This window comes from Diabrotica virgifera, chromosome 3 (genome assembly GCF_917563875.1).
Source record: "Diabrotica virgifera virgifera chromosome 3, PGI_DIABVI_V3a".
Taxonomy (NCBI): domain Eukaryota; kingdom Metazoa; phylum Arthropoda; class Insecta; order Coleoptera; family Chrysomelidae; genus Diabrotica; species Diabrotica virgifera.
In genome coordinates this window covers 220,160,858-220,186,270 of record NC_065445.1, presented here as the reverse complement: position 1 = coordinate 220,186,270, position 25,413 = coordinate 220,160,858, and the positions used below count along the sequence as shown (strand labels likewise).

At 32.2% G+C, this 25,413-nt stretch overlaps 1 protein-coding gene across 1 annotated transcript in view; it reads right to left on the bottom strand.

Moving 5' to 3' along the window:
* The window catches only part of LOC114325940 (titin), a 333,570-nt gene that overhangs the window by 156,610 nt on the left and 151,547 nt on the right, over nt 1–25,413 (bottom strand). Inside the window, exon 6 of the mRNA XM_050647669.1 lies at nt 11,849–11,881. Within this exon, the coding sequence (XP_050503626.1) occupies nt 11,849–11,881 (33 nt within the window). The remainder of the gene's footprint in view (nt 1–11,848; nt 11,882–25,413) is intronic.

Below are 25,413 nucleotides of genomic sequence, written 5' to 3'. Positions count from 1 at the left end.
AATCGATAATTTTTGATAATCTCCCGTCGTTAAGTATATTACGTCAGATGCCCTTCGTTGCTACGAAAAAATACATTCAGTGACATTAATGACAATTAATGTTTTAAAAATTATAAAAGTGATGACTTTCAATCGTCAAATATTTATAAAAACTGTGTGTTTAATGGTACTTACATAAATAAATTACAATAAAATTTTGGTTTTGAACAGTTTTATTCATGAAATAATCGCAACAAATTGCACTCGACCTCTGAAATTAATATAGAATTTTTGCTCTCGTGACAGTTTCGACATAATTTCACTCGCCTTCGGCTCGTAAAATTAAAACTGTCAAAGTGTCACTCGGGAAAAATTCAATAATTTCAGAGCTCTTGTGCAATTACTACTGATAATTGCATAGTAGAAATCTATGCAAGGAGAAGGTTGCTGTTCATCAAGGAGTTGAGGAACAGCAACTAATAAAAATAACCGGGTATTCCAACACAAAATATACAGGGTGTTTCATTAATAATTGTCCATATTGTCACTGGAGAAACCTTAGTACAAAATACGAAGATTTAACCTAAAACACTTAAATAAACTGTGGTTCCTTACTGAGTTACAGGGTGTTTTATCTAAAAATTTAAAAACTATTTTTGCTCAGAATTTTAAAACTATTCGACGTATCCTTTTCATACTTAGCAGAAAGTGCGACTACTATACACGCTACTAAATTATTATTAACACACGTTTCTAGCTACTGCCAGAGGCGTACGACAGGGGATAGTGTATAGTTGACCCTTCTCAAATTGTACGCCACTGGAGGAATTATTATTTTAGTGCCATTTTTAGATTCTACAATACTTTCTACGTAAATAAAATACTCTCAATTGGTAACGATAAAGTCATTAGTTTTCGAGATATTTGAAGTTAAATATGAAATGGCACAGTTATTATGATTAATTTATGATATGATTCATACGATTAAAGTTTAAAAATTATTTGTACCCAGTATTTTAAAACTATTTGGCGTATCCTTATCATACTTGGCAGAAAGTGAAGGTACTGTACACCCTACTAAATTAAGATAAATAAACGTTTCTAGCTACTACCAGAGACGTACGACAGGGGATAGTGGCTGGTTGACCCTTCCCAAATTCGACGCCACTGAGGAAATTGCTATTTTAGTGTAATTTTTTGACTTTTCAATACTTTGTATGTAAATAATATACTCTTCATTCGGAACGATAAAATGATTAGTTTTCGAGATATTTGAAATTAAAAATGAAGCGACACAATACATTAATCAAAATAACGTCAATAATAATGTCGTTTCATTTTTAACTTCAAAAATCTCGAAAACTAACGACTTTATCGTTACGAATCAAGCGTATATTATTTTTATAGAAAGTATTGGAGAATCCAAAAATTGAACTAAAATAGCAATTCCGCCAGTGGCGTAGAATTTGGCAAGGGTCAACCATTCACTTTCCCCCGTCGTACGCCTCTGGTAATAGCCAGAAACGTTTGTTTAACACAATTTAGTAGTTTGTACAGTACTTATACTTCCTGCCAAGTATGAAAAGGATACGTCGAATAGTTTTAAAATGCTAAGCAAAAATAATTTTTAAATTTTTAGATAAAACACCCTGTAACTCAGTAAGGAACCACATTTTATTTAAGTGTTTTAGGTTAAATCTTCGTATTTTGTGCTAAGGTTTCTTCAGTTACTATATGGACAATTATTAATGAAACACCCTGTATATCTTCCTACCTGCAGATGTACCAGGAACACCATGAGATGATCATTCAACAAATGCGAACCAATACAACGGAGCCCCAACCTAGTTGTTCCAAAAATTTAAATCCACATCCAAAGGAATCGAGAAATTAAACAATTATTATAACTGTGTCTTTATTAATTATTAGTTTTTTAAGATTGGGTTTTGTTGTACATATTGTTAAATAAATTGTTTAGGGCCAGTTGTTCAATCAATGGTTAACTCATGGATTAAGTAAACCATGATTAAATTGAATTCGAAGATTATTTCTAATTAAGTTGTTCAATGCAGGTTAACTTTCGGATTTATTAAACCCAAATACTGAAGAAGTGACAATGTTGCCAGTTATTAATTAACGGCTTGGAACAAATTTTATCATGATAATTGTACCGAAAAATAATTGTTCTGTGGTATAAACGATGGTGTTCATGACTTTTGACGCAATGACGCCCCCATGTCAGTGATTATTTTCGTGTTTTAAATTTAAATTTCAAAAAATGGAATAAAAATAATAAAAAAAAGATAACTACGAGCTTTACGGCTGATGAAGAAGAAATATTAATATCTTTTGTTAAAAAATATAAACATATTCTCGAGAAGAAAGTGATGCAGTTACAAATTACGAGAAAATGAAAATCTGGGAAAAAATAGCCCAATAGGCCAAACTAGTTTGTCCTGAAATCGGGTTTGGCCGGTAATTTTATATATTTTTAATTAACTATTATAAATAGTTTACCTATTTCCAGGATGAGCTATCCTGTCTCTTATACGATCAACAATCATAAAAACTATTTCCTTTGGTACACGAAACCTATTCAAAAACTATTATCTGACCACTTATGAAAATGGTTTTCTTTTACTCGAAAAATAGGATTCTTTCGTAGAGGAAAAAATTATATTAACAACAGCTAAGAACTCTTCGTCTTCTCCACCTTGAAAATCAAAGGCACCATTATTAGCAATAGCCATCATTATATGTAGACACTAAATATAGATTATGTTAAATCTTATCTACGATTTAAAAGTAGCAATAACAACAGAATATATTATAGTGCAATAACTATGGTTGTTTTATTCTGGAATTTTCTTGACAATATTTAATTTAAAAACAGAAAATAAGGTTACAAATCTCTAGTTAGCACCGTTAATCCTTCGTTTTTGGGCGATTAAGATAATCTCTGGTTAACAGATGGTTAAGTGTTAAACTTGCATTGAACAACGCAATATTACGTTTAATTGAAGATTATTTTTAACCTGAGGATAATCTCCAATTGAACAATCGGGCCTTAGAAAATTATTATTTCTTTATTTGATAGTTTCACTTTATTCGAGTAATTTTCTCCCTAAATTACACTCGTGCGTCAAACTATTCAGATAATTTAGCTTTCAAGTGTATTGCCTTTTAAAAAACAAAAATTTAACGCTGAAAAATTTTTTGAACTGGCTCCCGAATTCGCCATTTGATTGATTCATTGGTGCAAAGTTCAATTGAATATGGTGTTTTTGCCAATTAAAACTGGTATCAAGTATCGGGTAACCATAGGTCAGCGCACGAAGCTAGAGAGTGTCACGCATGGTTTTTGTGTTACTAGCTTATGCAACGTGCGGCGAGCTTTCAAAGAGCATTTTTAATTCAGTCTCTGTTATTATCAATATCCGTGGATTCTGTCACAATTGGCCAAAAATATCCGGTTGAAGTTTTTTGCGCTCTCTAGCTTCATTATACATACATATAGGAATGGGTGCGGATTGTTGCACCCCAGAGTCCTAGATCAAGAAGTGCCAGTGGCTACAACAAACAGTGCCTTTACACTTTGCAGTGAAAGAGTAAGCACCAACTACTATATAACAAATCCTAACAATATCCATCTGGGGTATTGTGTTCCATGCCCTAATTAACTCCTCCCAAGTACTTCCAAAGTTTTAGGGGGATGCTCTAAATTAAGAAGTCTCCGACTCATTATGTCCCACACGTGTTCAATTGGGGATACATCTGGGGATCTCGAGGACCAGAGCTGAATACTAACTCCAGCCTATTCAAAAAAGTCCATAGTGATCATCGCAATGTGTTGCCTTGCGTTATCAATAGAACTGGTAGTGTAGAAGCGATATCTTAGGTCTTAAAACCATCAACCTTAGACGACTTAAGTATCAGATTAATATATAGAATCATAAAATACTCTCACCTTCGATAGTATTTTTTATGAAGCCTAAGAGCTCATTAATGAATCTAAAAAAAATCAGAAAGAGCATTGACTACCAATCACAATGATTTTTCTTAAATTTTTTGGATGAGTAGATTCTTCTGTAGAAGCAGTTGAAAAATTACTTAGACTTAAAAAACATTATGTATATTAAGTATTCAGGGACTACAAGAGTACCTATAACAGATCATAAGGGATAGTGAAAAAGTCCTCGCATTAATAAGCTTAGGAAGGGGTATGGCGCCTTTCGTTAGTTATGTTGGCATCTTTTTTGGACCAGTCCGGCCCTGGCATTCAGTATAAAATTGTAGAGGTTGACATATATTATTTATAAAAAGTGGATTTGTATAGTTTTGTTACTAGACGACTCATATATTCTATTCAAGTCTGATGATCTTCATGATTTATCAATCTCCAATAAAGATACATACATACTTTATCATATTTTTTAAATATCCTCAGTACTTTAGTAAACTGACATATTATTGAATGCTTAATGCTATCTACAATATCACGTTAGTTTTAATTATAATTCAGTAGATATCACGATACGTCCCTGATCGATGGTGAATTACAATGTTTAAAATCTGATAAGAAAAGGTGAATGGCATGCGAGTTATTTATCTCACCTAAAAAGTACTACTTGTAAAAAGTAAATTAAACAAGTTTACAATATTTCAATCTCTTGTACTCTTAAGTACAAGTACTTCAAAGGGAATATTTGATTAGTTATTATCTTCCAGTGACTTAAAAATTATGCTTAAGTAATAGTAGTCTTAGCCACGGGTTCCTATGTTCTGCAGCGCCAATGAAGATTTACAGTCATTGTCATCATTTTCATTATAGTGAAAATCTCCATTTACATACGAGGATTACTTGATAATTTCGTTGTATAACAGCCCGTACACATGACAGTGCTTCACGCCGCGTTTTATCTCATAAAACCTCTGACAACCTGTTTAACAAAAAGTAAAACGCGGCGTTAAACTCTCATGTGTACAGGCCCTTACATAGGAGATGCCTCGAATTTGGAGAAATATTGACCCGTGTTGAGCTGCCCCCCCCCCACTTGCAAAAATTAAAAAACAAATAGCCCTGATTTATCAGCTATTTATGAGCTTTCATATTCCGCAAACTAAAAATTTTGAGCTCGTTCCACTGAGCAGGAATTTAATACTTTAGTGGGGGGGGGCTGAGTCAGGTACTTAAAAATAGGAATATTGAATCGGTTTTTGCGGCAGAATTACGAGCTATTTATGAGCTCTTGAAATTATATAGTTTCGATTTTTGAGCTCATCCCCTTCACCCCCAAACAACCCTTTAATTGATTTAACTTAAGAGAAAAATGCTGAGAAAACTTAAAATATATCGTATTACGATATACTTCCTATAGCTTATATACTCTAAGAATAAACTATTAAATCACGTGCATTTCGATTATTGAGCTACAACCCCTTCGCAAGAAAACCACCCTATCTTCCCGGCTTAAGAGAAAGTTGTACTTAAATGCATTAAATTAATTATTTGGCGACTGTATATCATTTAATAATTTTTAAGCTTCCAAATTATGCGCATTTGGATCAGTAAATTGCAATTTATTTTGTATAGTGCAGTCACTGAAGGTAAAAATCAACGATTACCTTCAATTTCGGCGAACCTTCATCGATTTTCACGAAAATTGGTCAGTGGTTAGAGGATACCTCAAGAAACAAAGGTGACATGGTACCACCTTGCGCCTTTACCCTGAGGGTAGATACCGCCCCTTCTCGGGGGTGAAAATTATTTTATAAAAGAATAAATTATAAGCAAAATTTATTATATAAAGTTATTAAAATAAGTCAACACTTTTTAAGTTATTAAAGATCAAAAATTTTAATTATTCGTGAAAAAAATGCATGTTTTGAAGCGGTTTTTCGTAAATCACTGAAAAACTGTAAGTTTTTACAAAAAAGTTAATAGTGGCTTACTTAATTCGTATAGCTTATATTCTAAGAATAAACTCTTAAATCACGCGCCTTTCGATTATTGAGCTACAACCCCTTCGCAAGAAAACCATCCCATATTCCCGGCTTAAGAGAGAGTTGTACTTAAAATAATTTAAATTAATTATTTGGCGACTAGATATCGTTTAATAATTTATGAGCTCGCAAAATATACGCATTTCAATTATTGAATTGCCAGTTTCGTTCTATAGTGCAGTCACTGAAAGTAAAAATCAACTATGACCTTCAGTTTCGGTAAATCTCCATTCATTTTCACGAAAATTGGTGAGCGGATATTGATGCTATCAACTTTTTCTGGAGCTCATTTTTGATAGGTATTTCTAAGTACTTTGACAAGTATTTAGTACCTAAGTGTTATAAAATGCATCTCTTTCCCGTTATTTAAGCTTGAATCCTTAGATTTGAACAGTCGCAGAAAAAAATATACATTTAATTACCAATAACTTACTTTAAATTAACATTAAAGGGTTTTTCAAGTAAGTAATTTATTATATTTTTTTGTAAAACTTACAGTTTTTGAGTTATTTATGAAAAATCGCTTTAAAGCATGCATTTTCTTTCACAAAAATTAAAATATTTGATCTTAAATAACTCAAAAAGTATTGACTTATTTTAATAACTTTATATATTAAATTTTGCTTTTAATTTGTTCTTTTATTGATTTGTGCAGTTATTTTTTATAAAATAATTTTCACCCCCGAGAAGGGGCGGTATCCACCCTCAGGGTAAAGGCGCAAGGTGGTACCATGTCACCTTTGTTTCTTGACGTATCCTCTAAACACTGACCAATTTTCGTGAAAATCGATGAAGGTTCACCGAAATTGAAGGTAATCGTTGATTTTTACCTTCAGTGACTGCACTATACAAAATAAATTGCAATTTACTTATCTAAATGCGCGTAATTTGGAAGCTTATAAATTATTAAATGATATGTAGTCGCCAAATAATTAAGTTAATGCATTTTAAGTACAACTTTCTCTTAAGCCAGGAAGATAGGGTGGTTTTCTTGCGAAGGGGTTGTAGCTCAATAATCGAAATGCACGTGATTTAATAGTTTATTCTTAGAGTATATAAGCTATAGGAATTATATCCGTAATACGATATATTTTAAGTTTTCTCAGCATTTTTCTCTTAAGTTAAATCAATTAAAGGGTTGTTTGGGGGTGAAGGGGATGAGCTCAAAAATCGAAACTATATAATTTCAAGAGCTCATAAACAGCTCGTAATTCTGCCGCAAAAACCGATTCAATATTCCTATGTTTAAGTATTAAATTCCTGCTCAGTGGAACGAGCTCAAAATTTTTAGTTTGCGGAATATGAAAGCTCATAAATAGCTCATAAATCAGGGCTATTTGTTTTTTGATTTTTGAAAGGGGGGGGCAGCTCAACACGGGTGAAATATTGTTTGCCTCTTAAGGGGCCTACAAACTGCGTTATTGCTCGACAGTTTTGTTCGACAAGCAAGTCTATTCGAACAAAAATGATGCAAACCGAAATGTGTGGATTGAAAACTGTCGTTGTTGTTTTGTTGTTGGCGTGCAAAAATAATGGAATAATCATTTATCAGGATCAGCTTGATTTTGTCTGTCAAACTTGTTCGATAAGCACCTCAATTCCAGAAAATCTGAAGTGTGTGGGTACAACAGTTTTAAAAACCGACTCTGTTTATCCATAAGTGGCGTATTCATTTATTTTTTAACATCTTTGTTTTAAATTAAAAGTCTATATTTCTCAACGAATTGTTTCAATAGGATGGATTTTCGCCAGATGAGTAGAACGTTTTTATTAGAATTTATATTTTTTTTACATTTTTTCACCCATTTTGTTCCTTTAAGTTGTTTGCTTGAATTCATGGCAAACGCCGCCGGTACTGCACACAAATAGATTCGTTTCATATTCGGACAAATTACCAAACAAAACTGAAGTGTGTGTGCAACTCGTGTTCGTCATCTTTGTTCGAGCAGACTTGCTCGCCGAGCAATAACGCAATTTGTGGGCCCCTTTAGACCAGGCCATTTAAAACAAAAAACGCCGAAATAAATCGATTTTTAAATACAGCACCTCTCAACTTGCGACTGTTTGCATTATGTTCGGGATGACGTCAGAAAAAAAGTCTACAATAGAAAAATGAGTGGAAATGCACAATTGAATTTACAGGGCATAAAATGCATCCAAAAGTGCATGCAATTTTTGGAGCCATATCGAATTGTATGAAAACATGTCAAAATCAGTATACTAACGGCCAGATTTTGTTACTCGGGGGTTCTTGTAGTCGCTGAAAACGAATTCGCCATCATAACCGACTCCTGGAGCACCTGGTGCCCAGGGTTACTGCTAAAAGACATGTCATATTTTAGAGTTTCGTGGATTTTCGGCACTAAATTGATGCAAACAGATCACTCGAGGGTTTTTGAGGTCCTACGTGGAATGGACAAAGAATGCGAAATTATTAACGCCATCAAAGAGTGCGAACTAGAATATCTTGGCCATGTTATGAGGAATGAAAATAAACACAGATAGGCGGGGATCTAGAAATTCAGAATAGGGGGGGCAGACTAACCTCAAATACAGTGATGCCACAGCTACCGATTTTTCGGTAGATCTATCGAATACCTGTCAAATCTACAGATCTACCTAATTCTCCTTTTTTTCTACCGAAAAATCAAAATTCTTAATTTTCAAATTAATCTGCCGATTATTTTTCCACCGAAAAATCAAAATTATTAGAAAATTTTTTTTAGCGGATAGATTTGGCAACAGAGTTTAGTACATTTTCAAGAATTCTTGAATTGCTTTTACTAGCTTGTGACACAGCAGATATGAATTTACCGATATTAATTTTATGACCAGTCCTTTGTCCTTTTATATTATGATTTTGGGAGTAAAATGTATCTACCTGAATCTGAATAGTGAATACTGAAGGATTGTGGCTTATTTTGATATAGAAGATAATTCCAAACTAAAAATAGTATTTATATTAAAATCTTAAAAGAGAAGAAATTTATTTTGCACCTTTTTAACTTACAGTATTTCGACATAACTAAAGAACATTAAAAATTTTTCTCGTTCTCAATTGCTTCAATATCCCACATTGTTTTGTTTTTAAACGATTATAAAGTGTAAAAAATCATGTTTTTTCCTATAAAACATTCTTTGTAGATTTTAGAGAAAAATGTTTTAAATAAATATTCTAGATCTTAATAGTTTCTAATTCGAAATACAGTAATTTATAAATGTTAATAACTTATAACTATTATTTATTATAACAAAATTTTTTAACTTGTTTAAACAATTATACAGCTTTCAAATAAGAATATTTGTATTTTGAACGTTAATAGGTACACGTGTGGTAAGTTTTTTAAAGAGTCTACAAAAGGAAAAAATATGCAGTTTTATTTTATTATAAATAAATTAATTCCTCATAACAAAACTAAAGCATCCTTGATATTTAGTATTGCGTTAGTTAGACGGCTCTACTCGAGTTACTTTGGATTAAAAAAAAATGAAGAAAATTGCTCTATAATACCTAGAAAGCCGAGAAAATATATATTTTTTTAAGGTATACCGATGTTGAACTTTGAATGATTTTTATGATGAATGGTGATTATTGATCATTATATTATGATGATGAATGTAGTTTATTTCTGAATACTCGTACCTAAGGTATCATTTTTTGCAATGTGATAGCAAAAGAAACAAAAAATGAAATCTACCGAAATTTGACGATTTCTACCGAAAAATAGGAGCAGTCTCCCGAAATTTTGTCCAAGACCTGTGGGTGGCAACACTGCTCAAATATTAGTATCGTTCGCGGTACCTGTTCCGTACTTGTCCAGGATTACTTCGCATGCGCACTTTAAAAAAGAGCGTTCTTTTTATTAAAGTGCGCATGCGATTTTTAAAGTGCGCATGCGAAGTAATCCTGGACAAGTACCGAACAGGTACCGCGAACGATACTATTATATTTTCCAGATATAGCCATACGATTCACACTTACTCTAAGGATAAAATACACTATATAATCCCAGATACCTACGGTATCAAAAGGATTGATAGACAATTCACGACTATTAATCTCACTGGTCGTCCTTTACTATAAAGATTAACCTTTTTACCATCAATGGGTAGGTACGCATGGATTATCTAGTAAAATACAAATTTTTATATCTTTATTGTATCGAAAATTTGAAACGTGACTTTTCATGAGATAAGATTTATACCCAGTGTAATGTGTTTGCATTTTAAAATATCATTTTTGTTATTCTTTGAATTGAGAAAAATATTTCCGTTCTTTATGGTTCCACTGGTACCCAAACAAATGCACCTGCAGATTATTTTTCAGAGAAGGGACTTTTATTAGATTTTATGGCTTCTTTCAATTCTTTGGAAGATGTTGTCGTGTAATTTAGTGTTGTACTGATGGCTTAAAGTTTAGAGTTAAGTTAATAAAAAAATACTTATAGACCAAATACAATAGGGGTGTCCATGGACCCGTTGACCCTCCCCCTGTATCCGCGCCTGAACAGAGATATGGCTTGTTGCATTTCATTCTTCAGGGCAAGGTATTTGGAAAGAGCGGACCAGGGAGAAGAAGAGTATCTTGACTTCAAAACCTGAGGAAGTGGTTTAATACATCGACAACCGGCCTATTCCGAATAGCAGCAAGGAAAGTTAGGATACCTATGCTGATCGCCAATATCCGAAACGGATATTGGTGGATAAGAATAAGAAGAGAAACAAGTGCGAAAGCCAGTGTAACCAGCTGCTCATTCAGTCAATGTCTATAGTGTTAGATTCCTTTTGCGAACCACGTGCCTTTTTACAGATTGTGGGAAGATGTACGGATGCCAGGGACACGGAGTATCATGTACACTTGCATGTAAAAAATTGTTAAGGCATCAATTGCTCCAACCCCACCGTTCTAAATGCTAATGACAGTGTCACTAGCGAAGACGAAGAGGAATTTCTCGCCGAAGATGAAAATATGATAAGTGATGTGATAAATAATAAATGTGTCTATTAATTGAAAATGTAAAATGTTCAAACTCTTGATTGTAAAAAATAAAGAGCTGGTTTTTAAGAACTATCGATATTAATTATGATATTCTTTTTATTTGCATCCGCCTTGGACACCAGATACTCCAAGGGCATTCACCTACGTCATAATCGTACTCAGCAACCCCAGAACCCCACGAGTACTCTGTTTGCATTAATTTAGTGTCGGAAAGTCACGAAATTCCAGAAGATCCTCCAAGAGGTGCTCCAAGGGTCGAAATAATGCAGATGTTATATTATGGAATGTTAGAGTAATTTATAGGAGTTGAAAAAACCATAAAATCCATTAAAGCCATAGATAAACTTTTTAACTTCCTTAATTCTAGGAACCCATTTACAAAAGGATATAATATAGGAAACCAATCTTTGAAAACAATCATTCTTTTTTTATAAATGAATGACATTATCAAATACCTATTTACTCTGATAAAAAAAACACAATAGTTTGCTGTATAAATCTTCGGAAGAAAACATTTAGAATATGATTTGCAATAAGTTACCTGCCTGTATAAAAATTTCCCAAAATTTTCAAATTTCCCAAAATTTTCATTCACTTATAATTATCTAATGCCTGGTTGCTCCAATAAATCTTAAGCTCCAGCTTAGCCCAGATCAGCTTATGTATAGGGCCACTTTAAGTCTCACTTACGCTGCGCCATAATTTTCCATTCTTATCTAAGACTCAATAATGCAACACTTATGTTTCATAAGGTGAGCTTAAGGCACTTCTTAAGCTTAAGATGTGTTTATGCAATGAGGCATACGCATTTTAAGAAAAACATGGAAATATTTCATATGATCTAAATCATTTAGTATCAAAACTTACCGGGATGAGAACGTAAATCAAAAACTGGCTTACCTGAAAAAAGAAAACAAAATTAATAAAAAAATCTCAATATAAACATTAAAATAATTGATCACAAAAAAAAACGCCACAAATCAATGCCTTCGTAAGATCCACGAAACATAAATTATATGCAGTTTGGTTGTATTCTAATGATATATCTCTTGAACTTGCCTCATTGTAGATATAGCGTCGGTGCATGATTTTCCAGACCTAGAACCTTGTCGTTCTTCTGTTAATGTTAAAATTTCATTCAGTTTGTCTGTTATCACTTTGGTTGTTAATTTTATTGTTTTGTTTAATAAATTAATTCCTCTGCAATTCTCTGGGTCCAATAGATGAAATTAGGTATACTGTATATCATCGCCACATTACGATGATGATGAATGTACTAAAGTGCAGTATTGCAATATTACTAAAAAGTAAATTTAATCAGTCAATAACGCCAGCAGGAGACGAATGATGTGATGACTTACAAAACAAAAACTCATGCGGAGAGACAATGGCCTTTTCTGGTCGAAAACGTTTTCGTATAAGCAATTACGAGCGCTGACATTACGACCTTGTTAGTTTCATGACCACACAAGAAGATACTGAAATGATTTGATAAAATATTTAGCGTGTGAGAAAATAAGCAATGAAAAGCTTGTCTAATGCAAATTTGTTTAAAAGGCTCGCTTCCACTTCTATAAATTATTTTAAATCACTTTTGTACACTCAACGAAAAAGGTACGTAATATCAATAAAAATGTTAATTTCAGACAACAAACGCAATACTTAAAATTTGTCCAATTCTTGCTTTTATTGGAACAACAAAGCGATGTTCATCAATTCATTATTTTCGGTAGTTGAGCCAATGTATTACGTTTATTGGATGGATGAACATTCATTATGTATACCATAATATCACTTTATTGATATTACGAACCCTGTTCATTGAGTCAACGAACAGTATTCATTGAAACAACAACGTCGTTAATTGACCGACGAAGACTATTCGTTGTGTCAATAACAGTGTTATTTCTCCTAACGTATTTCGTTTATTTCTACAACTATTTCCGTTTATTCTTACAATTAATTCCGTTCATTCCCACAATAAATACGGTTATTCTTACAAGCAATTCTATTCATTCTTACAATCAGTTTCGTTCATTCCTGCTATGAACGTATTTTATATTAATAATTACTGAATGCATTAGCCCAATGTATGATATTGATTAATAATAATTTTTTAAATCCCCTTTTTTTTTGTCCTAAACCTAATGGACTTTACACTGTGTGAGAAATCATATTATGATTTAATTTATACAGTGCGCTGGAATAAGTGTTACACTCCCCCCCCCACCCTTATTAACTTATTTATTTTTAGCACATAAGCAAAACGCTCGGACAGGTCGATTTTTAAAATAATCAAAGTATATTATAACGTCAATGTTTCGAACTTTACGCGATCCCTCTTCAGGTGATAGCCACAACTTTAGTTTTTTTAAATGGGAAAGTGCATTTCCCATTTAGCGTTTAAAAGAAAGCTCATTTAAAAGCGTTTGAAATAGTGATTCCAAAAATGTATATCACTTTAATCCTTTTTGAGAGCGCAGGTGCAAAATTTCGATCGAATTCTTTTTAAACGCATTCTTTTTTTTTGGCATCCTGAGAAAACTAGGAATTTTTTAAAAATTGAAACGCAGAATAAAAGATTATATTATTACCGAGGGCTGAAAGTACCTTAGAATAAACAAAAAGTTTCTTTTGAATGGTATATTTGAAATTCAAAATCATACTAAATGACTCTTTTTCGCCCCTGTGACTTATTAAAATAATCATTATAGAAGTTCTCAGGGACTTCAGACCCTCGATAATACTGTAATATTTTATTCTGGGTTTAAATTTTCAAAAATACTAATTAGTTTTCTCAGGATTCGAAAACAATTTAAAAATAATTCGACCGAAATTTCACGATAATAGACACACGAAAACTTCCTTCTACTACGGACTACACTTGAAAACGAAATGAAATTTTTATTCAGCACTTCGGCAGAGGTAACAGCATTGTTTAACAAAGAATTATTTTTTGTTAAACACAGAGAAGCTAGGGAAACGATAAGGAAAAGCCGTTACATTTCAAATGGTCAAGCAAAACATTTATTGTCTCAACAACTACATTTATTGTCACCATGAACGCATTGATTGTGGTTATTAAACGCAGTAGTAGATTTATTATTGCATTCGTTGTCACAACAATCAGTTTACAGTTTACATCTATACAATAATCATATATTACTCTATATTAACAACATTTGTACATTGTTTTAATGAAATCTGTACGTTGTCACGATAAACCAAGGAAATTCTTTTCTTGCTGCCAGAATTAACATTATTTATTAAATATACGAAACTAAGTTATTGGCTAAATAAATTGAGTGTTATTGATTAATGTGCTCTAGTTATTTTCACAATTATTATTCAATCATTGTGACAATAACCAAATACATTCGTCAATGTCTAAAAGTTCGTTGAAACAAAAAATTAAATTGTTGTAAAAAAACTAAGTTTTTTTGAGTGTAAATTACTAAGTTACTAAATATATGACAGTACAAACCGATCTAATTTGGAGGTCAAAAATTGTCATAATTGATTCAAATCTCACGTTCCGTCAAATTCAAGAACAACGAGAGAATTTAACATTCCTCGACCGTTCGACCTCTCCATTGTCTAATGTTACGCAGCCAAGACAGTTGTTTCCTTCCGACCCAGCGTTTTCCTTCGATTTTGTCCTGAATGATCAACCAGAGTAAGCGATATTTAGGTCCTCTCATTATATGAGGCGCTCCGTGGACAAACGGCGAATACGCCAAATGGGCATTTTGAGAAAAACGCGATTAAAGTTGAAAAAGTGTTTTTAATTCAATAAGGGCGAATATACACGTCATCAAAATTTTGTAATGCGGTTAGGTAAAAACTATTTTTTTTATAAAAAGTTTTGCTTGTTAAGCAAATAAGATCACCCCATCTAAACCAAAATTATAATTCAGGATATTGAAAAAAGTTTTATTCAAAGGATATGATATGAAAAACATTTTTTAATTAAAAATTGTTCTGTTTAAGATAAATCAAAAACTAAAAAAACACCAAACAATAAATTATTAATTCAAGCAAAAATCCATAACATCATCCTGACTTTCTCCAGTTAGCGTTGCCAAATTGGTTTGTGATTCTTGGAGAGATATCAGCTCATCAAAGAAACTCCTATGATGAAGCGGTATGTATGGAAGAAGTGACTTGATGTCTTTTATTTTTTCCTCTGAAAGTTTTATAGGCTGTTGGTATTTAGGAGACAAAACTGCGGCAGATAAATCAAACAAATGGCGTTGATATTCTCCTACTTTTCCTTTCTGCAAAACAACTTGTTCGGACAAAACATTTTGGTACGTTGGTTGTATGGAAAACCCTTGTTTGAACAACTTGGAGTAAAGAAATACTTTACCATCTTTAAAACTAGCAGTTGATTTTCTTTTTGTAATTAACTTCTGAAGAGCAGTGAAATCAAAAAACATTGATGATGTCATTTTTACTACTTTGAATGGTCTGACCTTCCTTGATGAACGAATTAAGTCAATATAGTGGTCTTCAGAATAAACATCAATATTTCGAAGCCTTAACTCAATGTGACCAAAATCCCTGTCACAAGGTAAATATGAATGTCCAGGAATCATAAAGTAATGTTCTATGAAATCAAATTTTAATTCATGAATTTTTTTCAAACAAGCTAAAACAATGTTCATATTTTTGTTCTGGCCCCCACAATTGTCACTAAATAGCACAACTTTTTTGACTTGATGATCCATAGAATCAAAGTAATGGGACAAGCAGCTTGCTATTTCACATGAACCACGACCTCCAGTACTTTCATTCCACATGTACATAACACATTTTCCAGATTTAACATCATGGACTGCAAAATTGTAGGTCCAAAGCTTCCTTTTGTAATACTGTACAGATGTCGTCAGTTTAGGGGTAGGGAGAGTTTGCTGCAGATCTATACAAATTGCTGAAACTGAGTCTTCATTATTACTTTTATAACTTTTAAGTATTTTTTGAACTGCTTTGGCTCGTCTTAAATGAAGTTCCTTGGCAACTTGCAATTGGTTACGTTGTAAATCATCACAATTTGAAAGTTCCATATCTGTTTTGTCACAAAAATTACAAGTATCCGACTTAGGAGGGTTGAAACCAATATTGAATTTTTTATTAAATGTGTCACGATAGAACCGTGAGCTGACAGGGTCAATTAAAGGGTGATTTTCTGTCATCCACTCACAGTACAGGTCATACAACTTGTTTATGTTTAAGTCTGTGGAAAGGTACTTTCGGTAAGGGCTTTTTGCTCTGCTGTAATGGCTTGAACATTTGGGTAAACTATTTACATGTAACATTACAGTTTCTTTCATTTCTACACTTACTTTGTTAACTGGATTTTTATTTCCTCTTCTGTCCAATTCTACAGTGCCACTTGTGGATACTTTATTCAAAACAGTTCGAACCCTCTTTTCAGTGACACCATGAATCGCATAGAATGCTTTTCTGCAGACTTTAAATTCATTGCTTTCAAAAAGTACACTGTACTCAATACTACGTAACTTTCGACTAGGTCGATTTTTAATGCGACAACGGTTGACAGAAACAGATTTCACTCTTTTAGATAAGTAAGCGTTTTGTAGGTTATACTCAGATAATTCCCAAAAGTTTTTAAAAATTATACTAATTTTCTCCAAACCTACTTTCTCAAAACATCCACAGGAACATTAGGCACAAGTTTTCTGTTTTTAATGGTGCTGTATTCTTCACCTGAGTTTCTTTTAACTTTATTCACATTCTTTTGCCACGTGTCTTCAGTTTTCGACCTTTTTCTAGTGTAGCCTTTGTTTTGGTCTTCTGTAAACTCGCTTTCTGACATTGTAGCAGTAAAATTTTAACTTTATTAGTAAAGTAACAAACTATTCAAACTAATCAAAATAAAAACTACTTGTTTTGACAAGCAAAACGACACTGTAGCTTAAAACGGTAAAAATAAGACGGAAATCACGGAAATTTTATTCAGAAATTTGGCAAGACAGAAGTGGGAGGGCTAGCTGTGTACCGACGTAGCGGTGGCGTATTCGCCGTTGTTCCACGGAACATTTACCATACTTTTTAAGATTCATACAGTTTGCTTCCGTTAAGTCAACCTATTATAGTTCTGAATAGAAAGGACGAATAAACCATGTTATGGTGGTACATTGTTCGAATAATGATCAGGCTATCCATTGCATTAAAAAAAAACTGTAACTGGCGTATTCGCCCTTTTTCCTCGGAGCGCCTCATATGACCGAAGTATTGGACCTTTCTCATTTTGATATTAATTCTAGCTCTTTGTGCATGGTCTCTAGCACGCGTTCGTTAGATATATGTATATTACACGGGATTCTGAGCAAGCAACTTCTCCTTTACGTGCAATCTCCGCGACGAAGGTTGGCAATCATCATTGCTATTCTTACTTCTGATACTACCCGAAAGAGTTCAGTTGAGCTGCATCCAAACCATTCTCTGAGATTTCTCAACCAGGACATGTTTCTCCTACCTATGCTGCGGCTTCCTTGAATCTTTCCCTGCATAATTAATTTTAGGAGTTCATATCTGCTCCCAAGTGTTATATGACTCAAGTATTGAAGTCTTCTTATTTTGATGGAATCCAGTATCTCCCTGCTGTTCTGTATTCTTCTTAGTACCTACTTCCTCATTGGTTATTCTGTCTGTCCAGGAGATTCTCAGCATTCTTCGATATGTCCACATTTCAAATGCTTCCAATCTATTGAGACATAGTTTATTAAGAGTACATGTCTCCACACCATACAAAAGAACAGAAAATACATAACATTTTAGTACTCGCTTTCTAAGATTTAGGTTGAGGTCTCTACTACATAATATTTGTTTCATATTAGTGAATGCACTTCTAGCCTTTTCTATTCTAATTCTGATTTATTTGGTATAATCGTTTGTTTCACTAATGGTAGGGGAGCCCAAGCGGGGATTATTGCAGTTACTCGAGCGCGTCAGATTATCATATGGGGAGAAACCTGGTGCCCTGCAGATGTACCTCTACCATATTATTAGCTCTTAATACACGGGAGTTCGTTAAGGGGGGCCCGAAAAATAAAATCTATCCTTAAAAATACTCGAAATGTTAGATTAAGATAAGGTAAGTTAAGTACATCAAAAGAGTGTATATTTCAAAAATCTGACGATTTGAGCGGGGTAAGGAAATGGGTGAGTTAAAAAGCTTCACAAAAAAAAGCGAATAATTTGCGAAATGAACGTTAGATCGAAAAAATAAAAAATACGTGTTCAATATTTTTCAAAAATCAATCGAATGATACCAAGCATGACCCCCATGGAGAGGGGTGGGGGTAAATTTAAAATTTTAAATACAAATCCCGCGATATTTCGCAAATTAAACATTAGATCGAAAAACTGTAAAATACACTTAATCAATATTTTTGAAAAATCTATCGAATGGTACCAAACACGACCCCCCACGGAGGTGGGGTCGGGGGTTACTTTAAAATCTTAAATAAGAGCCCCAAATTTTTATTCCAGATTTGGATTCTTTACATAAAAATAAGTAACTTTTATTCGAAACATTTTTTTAGAATAATGGATAGATGGCGCTATAATCGGAAAAAACAATTGTTGGAAATGGAAAATTAAATTAAAAAATGGCAAGCGCCCACTAAAATGAAAAACTTTACTTAACTTTTTTTGGTTTTAGGATCTACTCTTCACAACCCAATAGGTCCTCAAAGCGCTCGAGTGACTGCACATTTAGCATACTTTGCTCCCCTACTATAATGTTTGTCCCTAAATAGTTATAATTCTGAACTCGTTCTATCGTCTTATTATTTACGTGTAGATTGATGTTTCTAATATTTTTCTTTGATATAATCATGAATTTTGTTTTCTTTATGTTTACTGACCTGACAGACCAAATTCTTCGCTCGTTGCAACAACCTTATCTAAAATTCTTTGTAGATCTGTGGTATTTTCTGCTCTTAGTATTGTGTCATCAGCATATCTAATTTCGCAAGGGTAGGCCATTTATTTTTATGCCTGCTACTTCATCTTCTAATGCTTTTTTCAATATTTCTTCCGAGTATGCATTAAACAGTGATGGCGACAAGACACAGCCCTGTCTAACGCTTGTTTCACATTATAAGAATTTTGACCGTACGATGGTTGGAATTTACATAGTGGCTCGAGCAATCATATGGAATCTTTCTCCCTTCACCGCTTGAAACATTCGGTAAAGGGAGAAAGATTCCATATGATTGCTCGAGCCACTATGTAAATTTCAACCATCGTACCGTCAAAATTCTTATAATGTGAAACAAGCGTAACCCTATTTAGGCGGCAACGGTAACCCCATAACTCGAACGCTTCTAAATTATAAGGTTTTTATTTTTTTTCTCCAGGTTTCACATCCATAATCCATAGATCAAAACGGACCAGACGTAGCACTTCAATACTCTTAAACGTGTGGTCAATAACAGACTTCTACTGCACAATATAGAACGCCACTTAAAGCTTTTCCGTGCAAGTTCTATTTTGCTCGAAATTTCCTCGTCACTTTCAACCCTGCAGTTAGTCCAGCTCCCAGATATACAGGGTGTCCCGAAAAGATTGGTCATAAATTATACCACAGATTCTGGGGTCAAAAATAGGTTGATTGAACCTCACTTACCTATATACAATAGTGCACACAAAAAAAGTTACAGCCCTTTGAAGTTACAAAATGAAAATCGATTTTTTTTCATATATCGAAAACTCTCAGAGATTTTTTATTGAAAATTGACATGTGGCATTTTTACGACAGCAATATCTTAAAAAAAAATTAAGTAAAATTTGTGCACCCCATACAAATTTTATGGGGGTTTTGTTCCCTTAAACCCCCCCAAACTTTTGTGTACGTTCCAATTAAATTATTATTGTGGCACTATTAGTTAAACACATTATTTTTAAAACTTTTTTGCCTCTTAGTACTTTTTCGATAAGCCAGTGTTTATCGAGATATTTTGAATATTTGTCGAATCCACCACATATTTGTATATGGTTAAGTACGGTTATAGAGACCTGTTAATAATCTGAAAATTTATTTATAATTTACATTTTTAGGTATATTTTGAAAAAGAAGCTACATCTCGATAAAAGGTGACTCATGAACAAAAGACTAAGAGACAAAAGTTTTAAAAACACTGTGTTTAACTAATGGTACCACAATAATAGTTTAATTGGAACGTACACAAACATTAGGGGGGTTTAAAGGAACAAAACCCCCATAAAATTTTTACGTAAATATATTGAAGAAGCCGCATCTCAATAAAAACTGGCTTATCTAAAAAATACTAAGAGCCAAAAAAGTTTTAAAAACGTTGTGTTTAACTAATGGTACCACAATAATGAATTAATTGGAACGTACACAAAAGTTTGGGGGGGTTTAAGGGAACAAAATCCCCATAAATTTTTTATGGGGTGGACAAATTTCACTATAATTTTGTTTTAAGATGTTCCTGACATAAGAATTATACATGTCCATTTTCAATAAAAAATCTCTAATAGTTTTCGATATATTGAAAAAAATCGATTTTCATTTTGTAACTTCAAAGGGCTGTAACTTTTTTTGTGAGCACATTTGTACTAAGGTAAGTTAGGTTCAATCGAACTATTTTTGACCCCAGAATGTGTGGTATAATTTATGACCATTCTTTTCGGGACACCCTGTATAATCCACACTTTTCAGGATTTTGTTATCTAATTTTAGTAGGTACTGAGTCTTCGATAATAATTTTTCCAACCACCATCCATTTTGATTTCTTTGCGTTGATTGTTGAAGCCCTTTTCATTGTTTTCAGACACAAAAAGGATGGCAATTTGTAGAACAAGATCATGAAGATGATCATAATGTATAGTATAATCTGATAGGTACTGTACACTCTGTACTCGTACTGTACAATCTGTAATACAGATGGGTACTGTATCCCCTTTTAGACAATTCTTTTCAATAAGCTTACATTGCAACAAAAATAAAAGAAAAATCTATTGACCCGAAATAGCGAGCAAAGCTCTCAAATAATGTTTGGTTCAATTTAAAACATCTTATACGTATGGTACTCATTATTGGAATAAATTCGATATTTCGTAAGCCGGCGACTTTAAGAAAAAATCCTGAAACAGGTCGATTTTTATTTTTAAATTTTAAATTTTTGACATATTTATATATCAGACTAGTGACGTCATCCATCTGGGTATGATGCCGTAATCAATGATTATTTTAAATGAGAATAGGGGTCGTGTGATAGCTCATTTGAAAGATAATTTAATTCTCTATTCAGTAATATAAACATTAACATAATTATTTATACAGGGTGTCCAAAATATTTTTTTAATTAAATTAATTAACACAAAAAGAAGAATGTATGTAATTTCTTTAAATCAAAATATATTTTACTGCTGTCAGAAAACTGAAAAAATGTTAATTCGAAAAATAAACATTACTTTTCGCTTAAATTCAATGTCAAGCTGTCACCCACCTGCCTCTTGGCAGTTTGAACATTTAATTTAAGCCAAAAGCAATGTTTTTTGTCAAACATTTTTTTCTCTTTCCTGACAGCAGTAACATGTATTTTGAAATAAATAAATTATATACATTCTTCTTTTTTGTGTCAATTACGTAATATACCTAATTCTAATTTTTTTTGGACACCCTATATAAATAATTCTGTTAATGTTTATATTACTACTCACGTGCAAAAAAATCGATCCACTTAAAAATTTGGTCATTTTGGATGTCTCGAATTTCCTAAATAGGCTATTGATTATATTCAAAATAAGATAGCTAAAAGGAACTACAACGTTAACGGGGTTTTATTATTTGATATGGTCAATGGACATCTATATATGAAAAAACCGCGGAGTGCTACCATTTAAAGGGGTGCGTTTTTGAGAAATGGGTGAATTAGTCCCTGGGCACAGGTTACATTAAGGTGAGTTCTATGCACTTTTGGTACAAATACGTCTACATAAAAATTGTTCCTGGTTAAATTTCCTATCTAAATAAAACTTTTTAAAGTCAAATATACTTTTTTTTACAAAAATATATTCAAAAGAAAAAGCACAAAGAAACCCAAAAATAAGAAATTTTGTTTTTTGTCCCATAACTTTTGTCCACGGAGATATAGGTATAGACATTGCTTTACATAAAAAAAACTTACATATTTTCTCTTTAAAATGATGTTTGGTATAGGTCATTAGGATTTACAGTTTTCGAAATATGATTTTTCAAAGTTCGCCACTCACAGCAATTTTGGGCAATTTTCCTTGTTATTTCGCAAATATTGTTCTGTAACTTTTTTCTACGTAACTTTAGGTATATGCGATGGTACACGTAATAGGAATAGAAATCAATTACCTTTAAAATGGTCTACTGTATAGCGTTGTACGACTTTTTTTTTAAAGAGATTATGGTTTTTCAAGGTTTTATACTTTTAAAGATTTTTTTATAATATAATATAAAAATAAAACAAAATTATTATATAATATATTATATATTATATAATACCTAATATAAAAAAATATTATTTTTTACATTTTTTACGATTATTTTTGAAATTTCTCATTATAACTTTTTTTCTTGTACATGAATTATTATATATTGCTCAATAAAGAGAGTGTTTACCCTCTCTGTTCTTTAAAATGGTGTATCATCTATATTTAAATAATGGAATCCGAGTCATTCTTTGATATTTTTTTACCTGTGTTATTTATAATTATTTCTTTTACAAAAATTACATAAACATTAGTCTTAAAAAACATCACTTTATTTAAAATTATTTAAACGTTGACATTAACAAAATTTTCAAAATCAAAGTCCATCTCTTCGTTAGCATTAGCTTCAATATCTTCCTCTGACACCTCAGTTATCTTAGAGTTTAGAGTTTCCACAATTAGTACCCATGCACATGCACCCTTTGCAGAATATTGAACAACTAATTCCTATCTTCCTACAACCGCAGTTTTTTGTACATCCTTTGGTACATTTACATGCTATTTTTTCAAGCAAAACTTGTGGTGCAGGAGCTTTGACAGTAAATATTGGAATTAATCCATATTTTCAAGTTTTTCCGACCGAGTCAAGTGGATCCAAAGTCTTACCTATAAAAAATAAGATTCAATCATAACACACAATCACATAAAAAAGTTATAATGAGGAATTTAAAAAATAATCCTAAAATCAAAAATCGTTGCAAGTACTTATTACAATTTGAAAAAGCATATCTTATTCAAAAATAACCCTAGAATTTTTATAATACATACACCATTTTAAAGTAAACAGAATAAGCTTTCTTTTTTATTATAATATAATATATACCATATAGAAAAAAAAGTTATAATGGGAAATTTAAAAAATAATCGTAAAAAATATAAAAACTCGCTAAAAGTCTTGAAAAAGATAACCTCTTTAAAAGAAGTCGTACAACATTATACAGTAGACCATTTTAAAGGTAATTGATTTCTATTCCTCTTATATGTACCATTGCATATACCTAAAGTTACGTAGAAAAAAGTTACAGAACAATATTTGCGAAATAACAAGGAAAATTGCCCAAAATTGCTGTGAGCGGCGAACTTTGAAAAATCATATTTCGAAAACTGTAAATCCCAATGACCTCTACCAAACATCATTTTAAAGAGAAAATATGTAAGTTTTTTTTCTGGGAAGCAATGTGTATAGCTATATCCCCGTGGACAAAAGTTATGGGACAAAAAACAAAATTTCTTTCTTTTGGGTTTCTTTGTGCATTTTCTTTTGAATATATTTTTGTAAAAAAAAGTATCTTTGACTTTAAAAAGTTATATTTAGATATAATATTTAACCAGAAATAATTTTTATGTCGACGTGTTTGTACCAAAAGTGCATAGAACTCACCCTAATGTAACCTGTGCCCAGGGACTAATTCACCCATTTCTCAAAAACGCACCCCTTTAAATGGAAGCACTCCGCGGTTTTTTCATACAGAGAGATTCATTGACCATATGAAATAATAAAACCCCGTTAACGTTGTAGTTCCTTTCTATAGTACATAATCAATAGCCTAAAACCTGTTGTCCGATTTAAGTGATTGTTTACCAAAAAATGACCAAATTTTTAAGTGGATCGATTTTTTGCAACTGAGTGTATATAGAGAATTGAATACCCTTTCAAATTAGCTAACACACGCCCCCTATTCTCATTGAAAAAATCATCCATTACTTCATCACTAGTAATATATGCCAAAAAATCATAATTTAAAAAAAAATCGACTTGTTTCGGGATTTTTTTTAATCGCTGGCTTACGAAATAACGAATTTATTCCAAAAATTTGCACCATACTGTATATTGTATATTATAAGAGTTGAGTATCTCATTAATGACTGCTATTAAAATGAAAGTGTGAAATCGCTTAGGATTCGAAAAATGACATCATTGTTTGCGTATCGAATAGAGCAGCGGTTCTCAATCTGTGGTACATGTACCACTGGTGGTACATTTCATTTTTTGAGGTGGTACACAAAACGCAAAAACAGCCAAAATCAGCACCACTATTATAGGTATATAGTATTATAGTATATTAGATCACCTAGTTAGATATGCATTTCAGTTAGGTGGTACCAAAAATAATAAAAAGTATTTGGTGGTACATGATACAAAAAGATTGAGAACCGCTGGAATAGAGCACAAGTTCGAAAAACTGGTTTCCGAAAAGATCCACATATTATGTACGTCGCATTAGTAGATATATGTCCTTTTCATTGCATTTTTATGTAAAGTATTTAATTATTATTATTATGTTTTACGAGGTAGTCAAGTTTAAATTCCTTAATAAATGACAACAATATTTTGAGAATTATTAGAAAAGTAAAAGTTTATTTTTTGAGGTGAATACTTCTTATTGCTCGGTATGGAATTTTAACGGAAGTAAAATCGTATTGGGCGTCATTAAAAAATCGTGATGCGAGTGGTAACCTTGGGGTATACCGTAATATTCAATGTATAATCTATACTCTATACACTTATTATTAATAATTTAAACAAATTATAGGTATCGGTACGATATATTAAAATAATATTTTTTAAATTGAATAAAGGAATTACATAATTTATTTATCATTTAGTTATACATATTCATTATTATGTTTGTACATGTATCAACAAAACATACGTTGTTTAGGTGCGTTTGGCCCTTTAGAGTACAGTTTGACATATTTGTCAATATTAAACTAAATTTTAAATTATTATCTAATAAAATATAAATGTAAATTTAATTATTATATAAAATAAATAAGATGTTTAAAAATACAATTTGAGTATACATAGTTTGAAAGGAATCTATAATATAATATAATAAAAATAAATAAAATAAATCGAATCGGATCGAATCTATAAGAAGTATTCACTTCTGTCGGCACTCCTCAAGTGC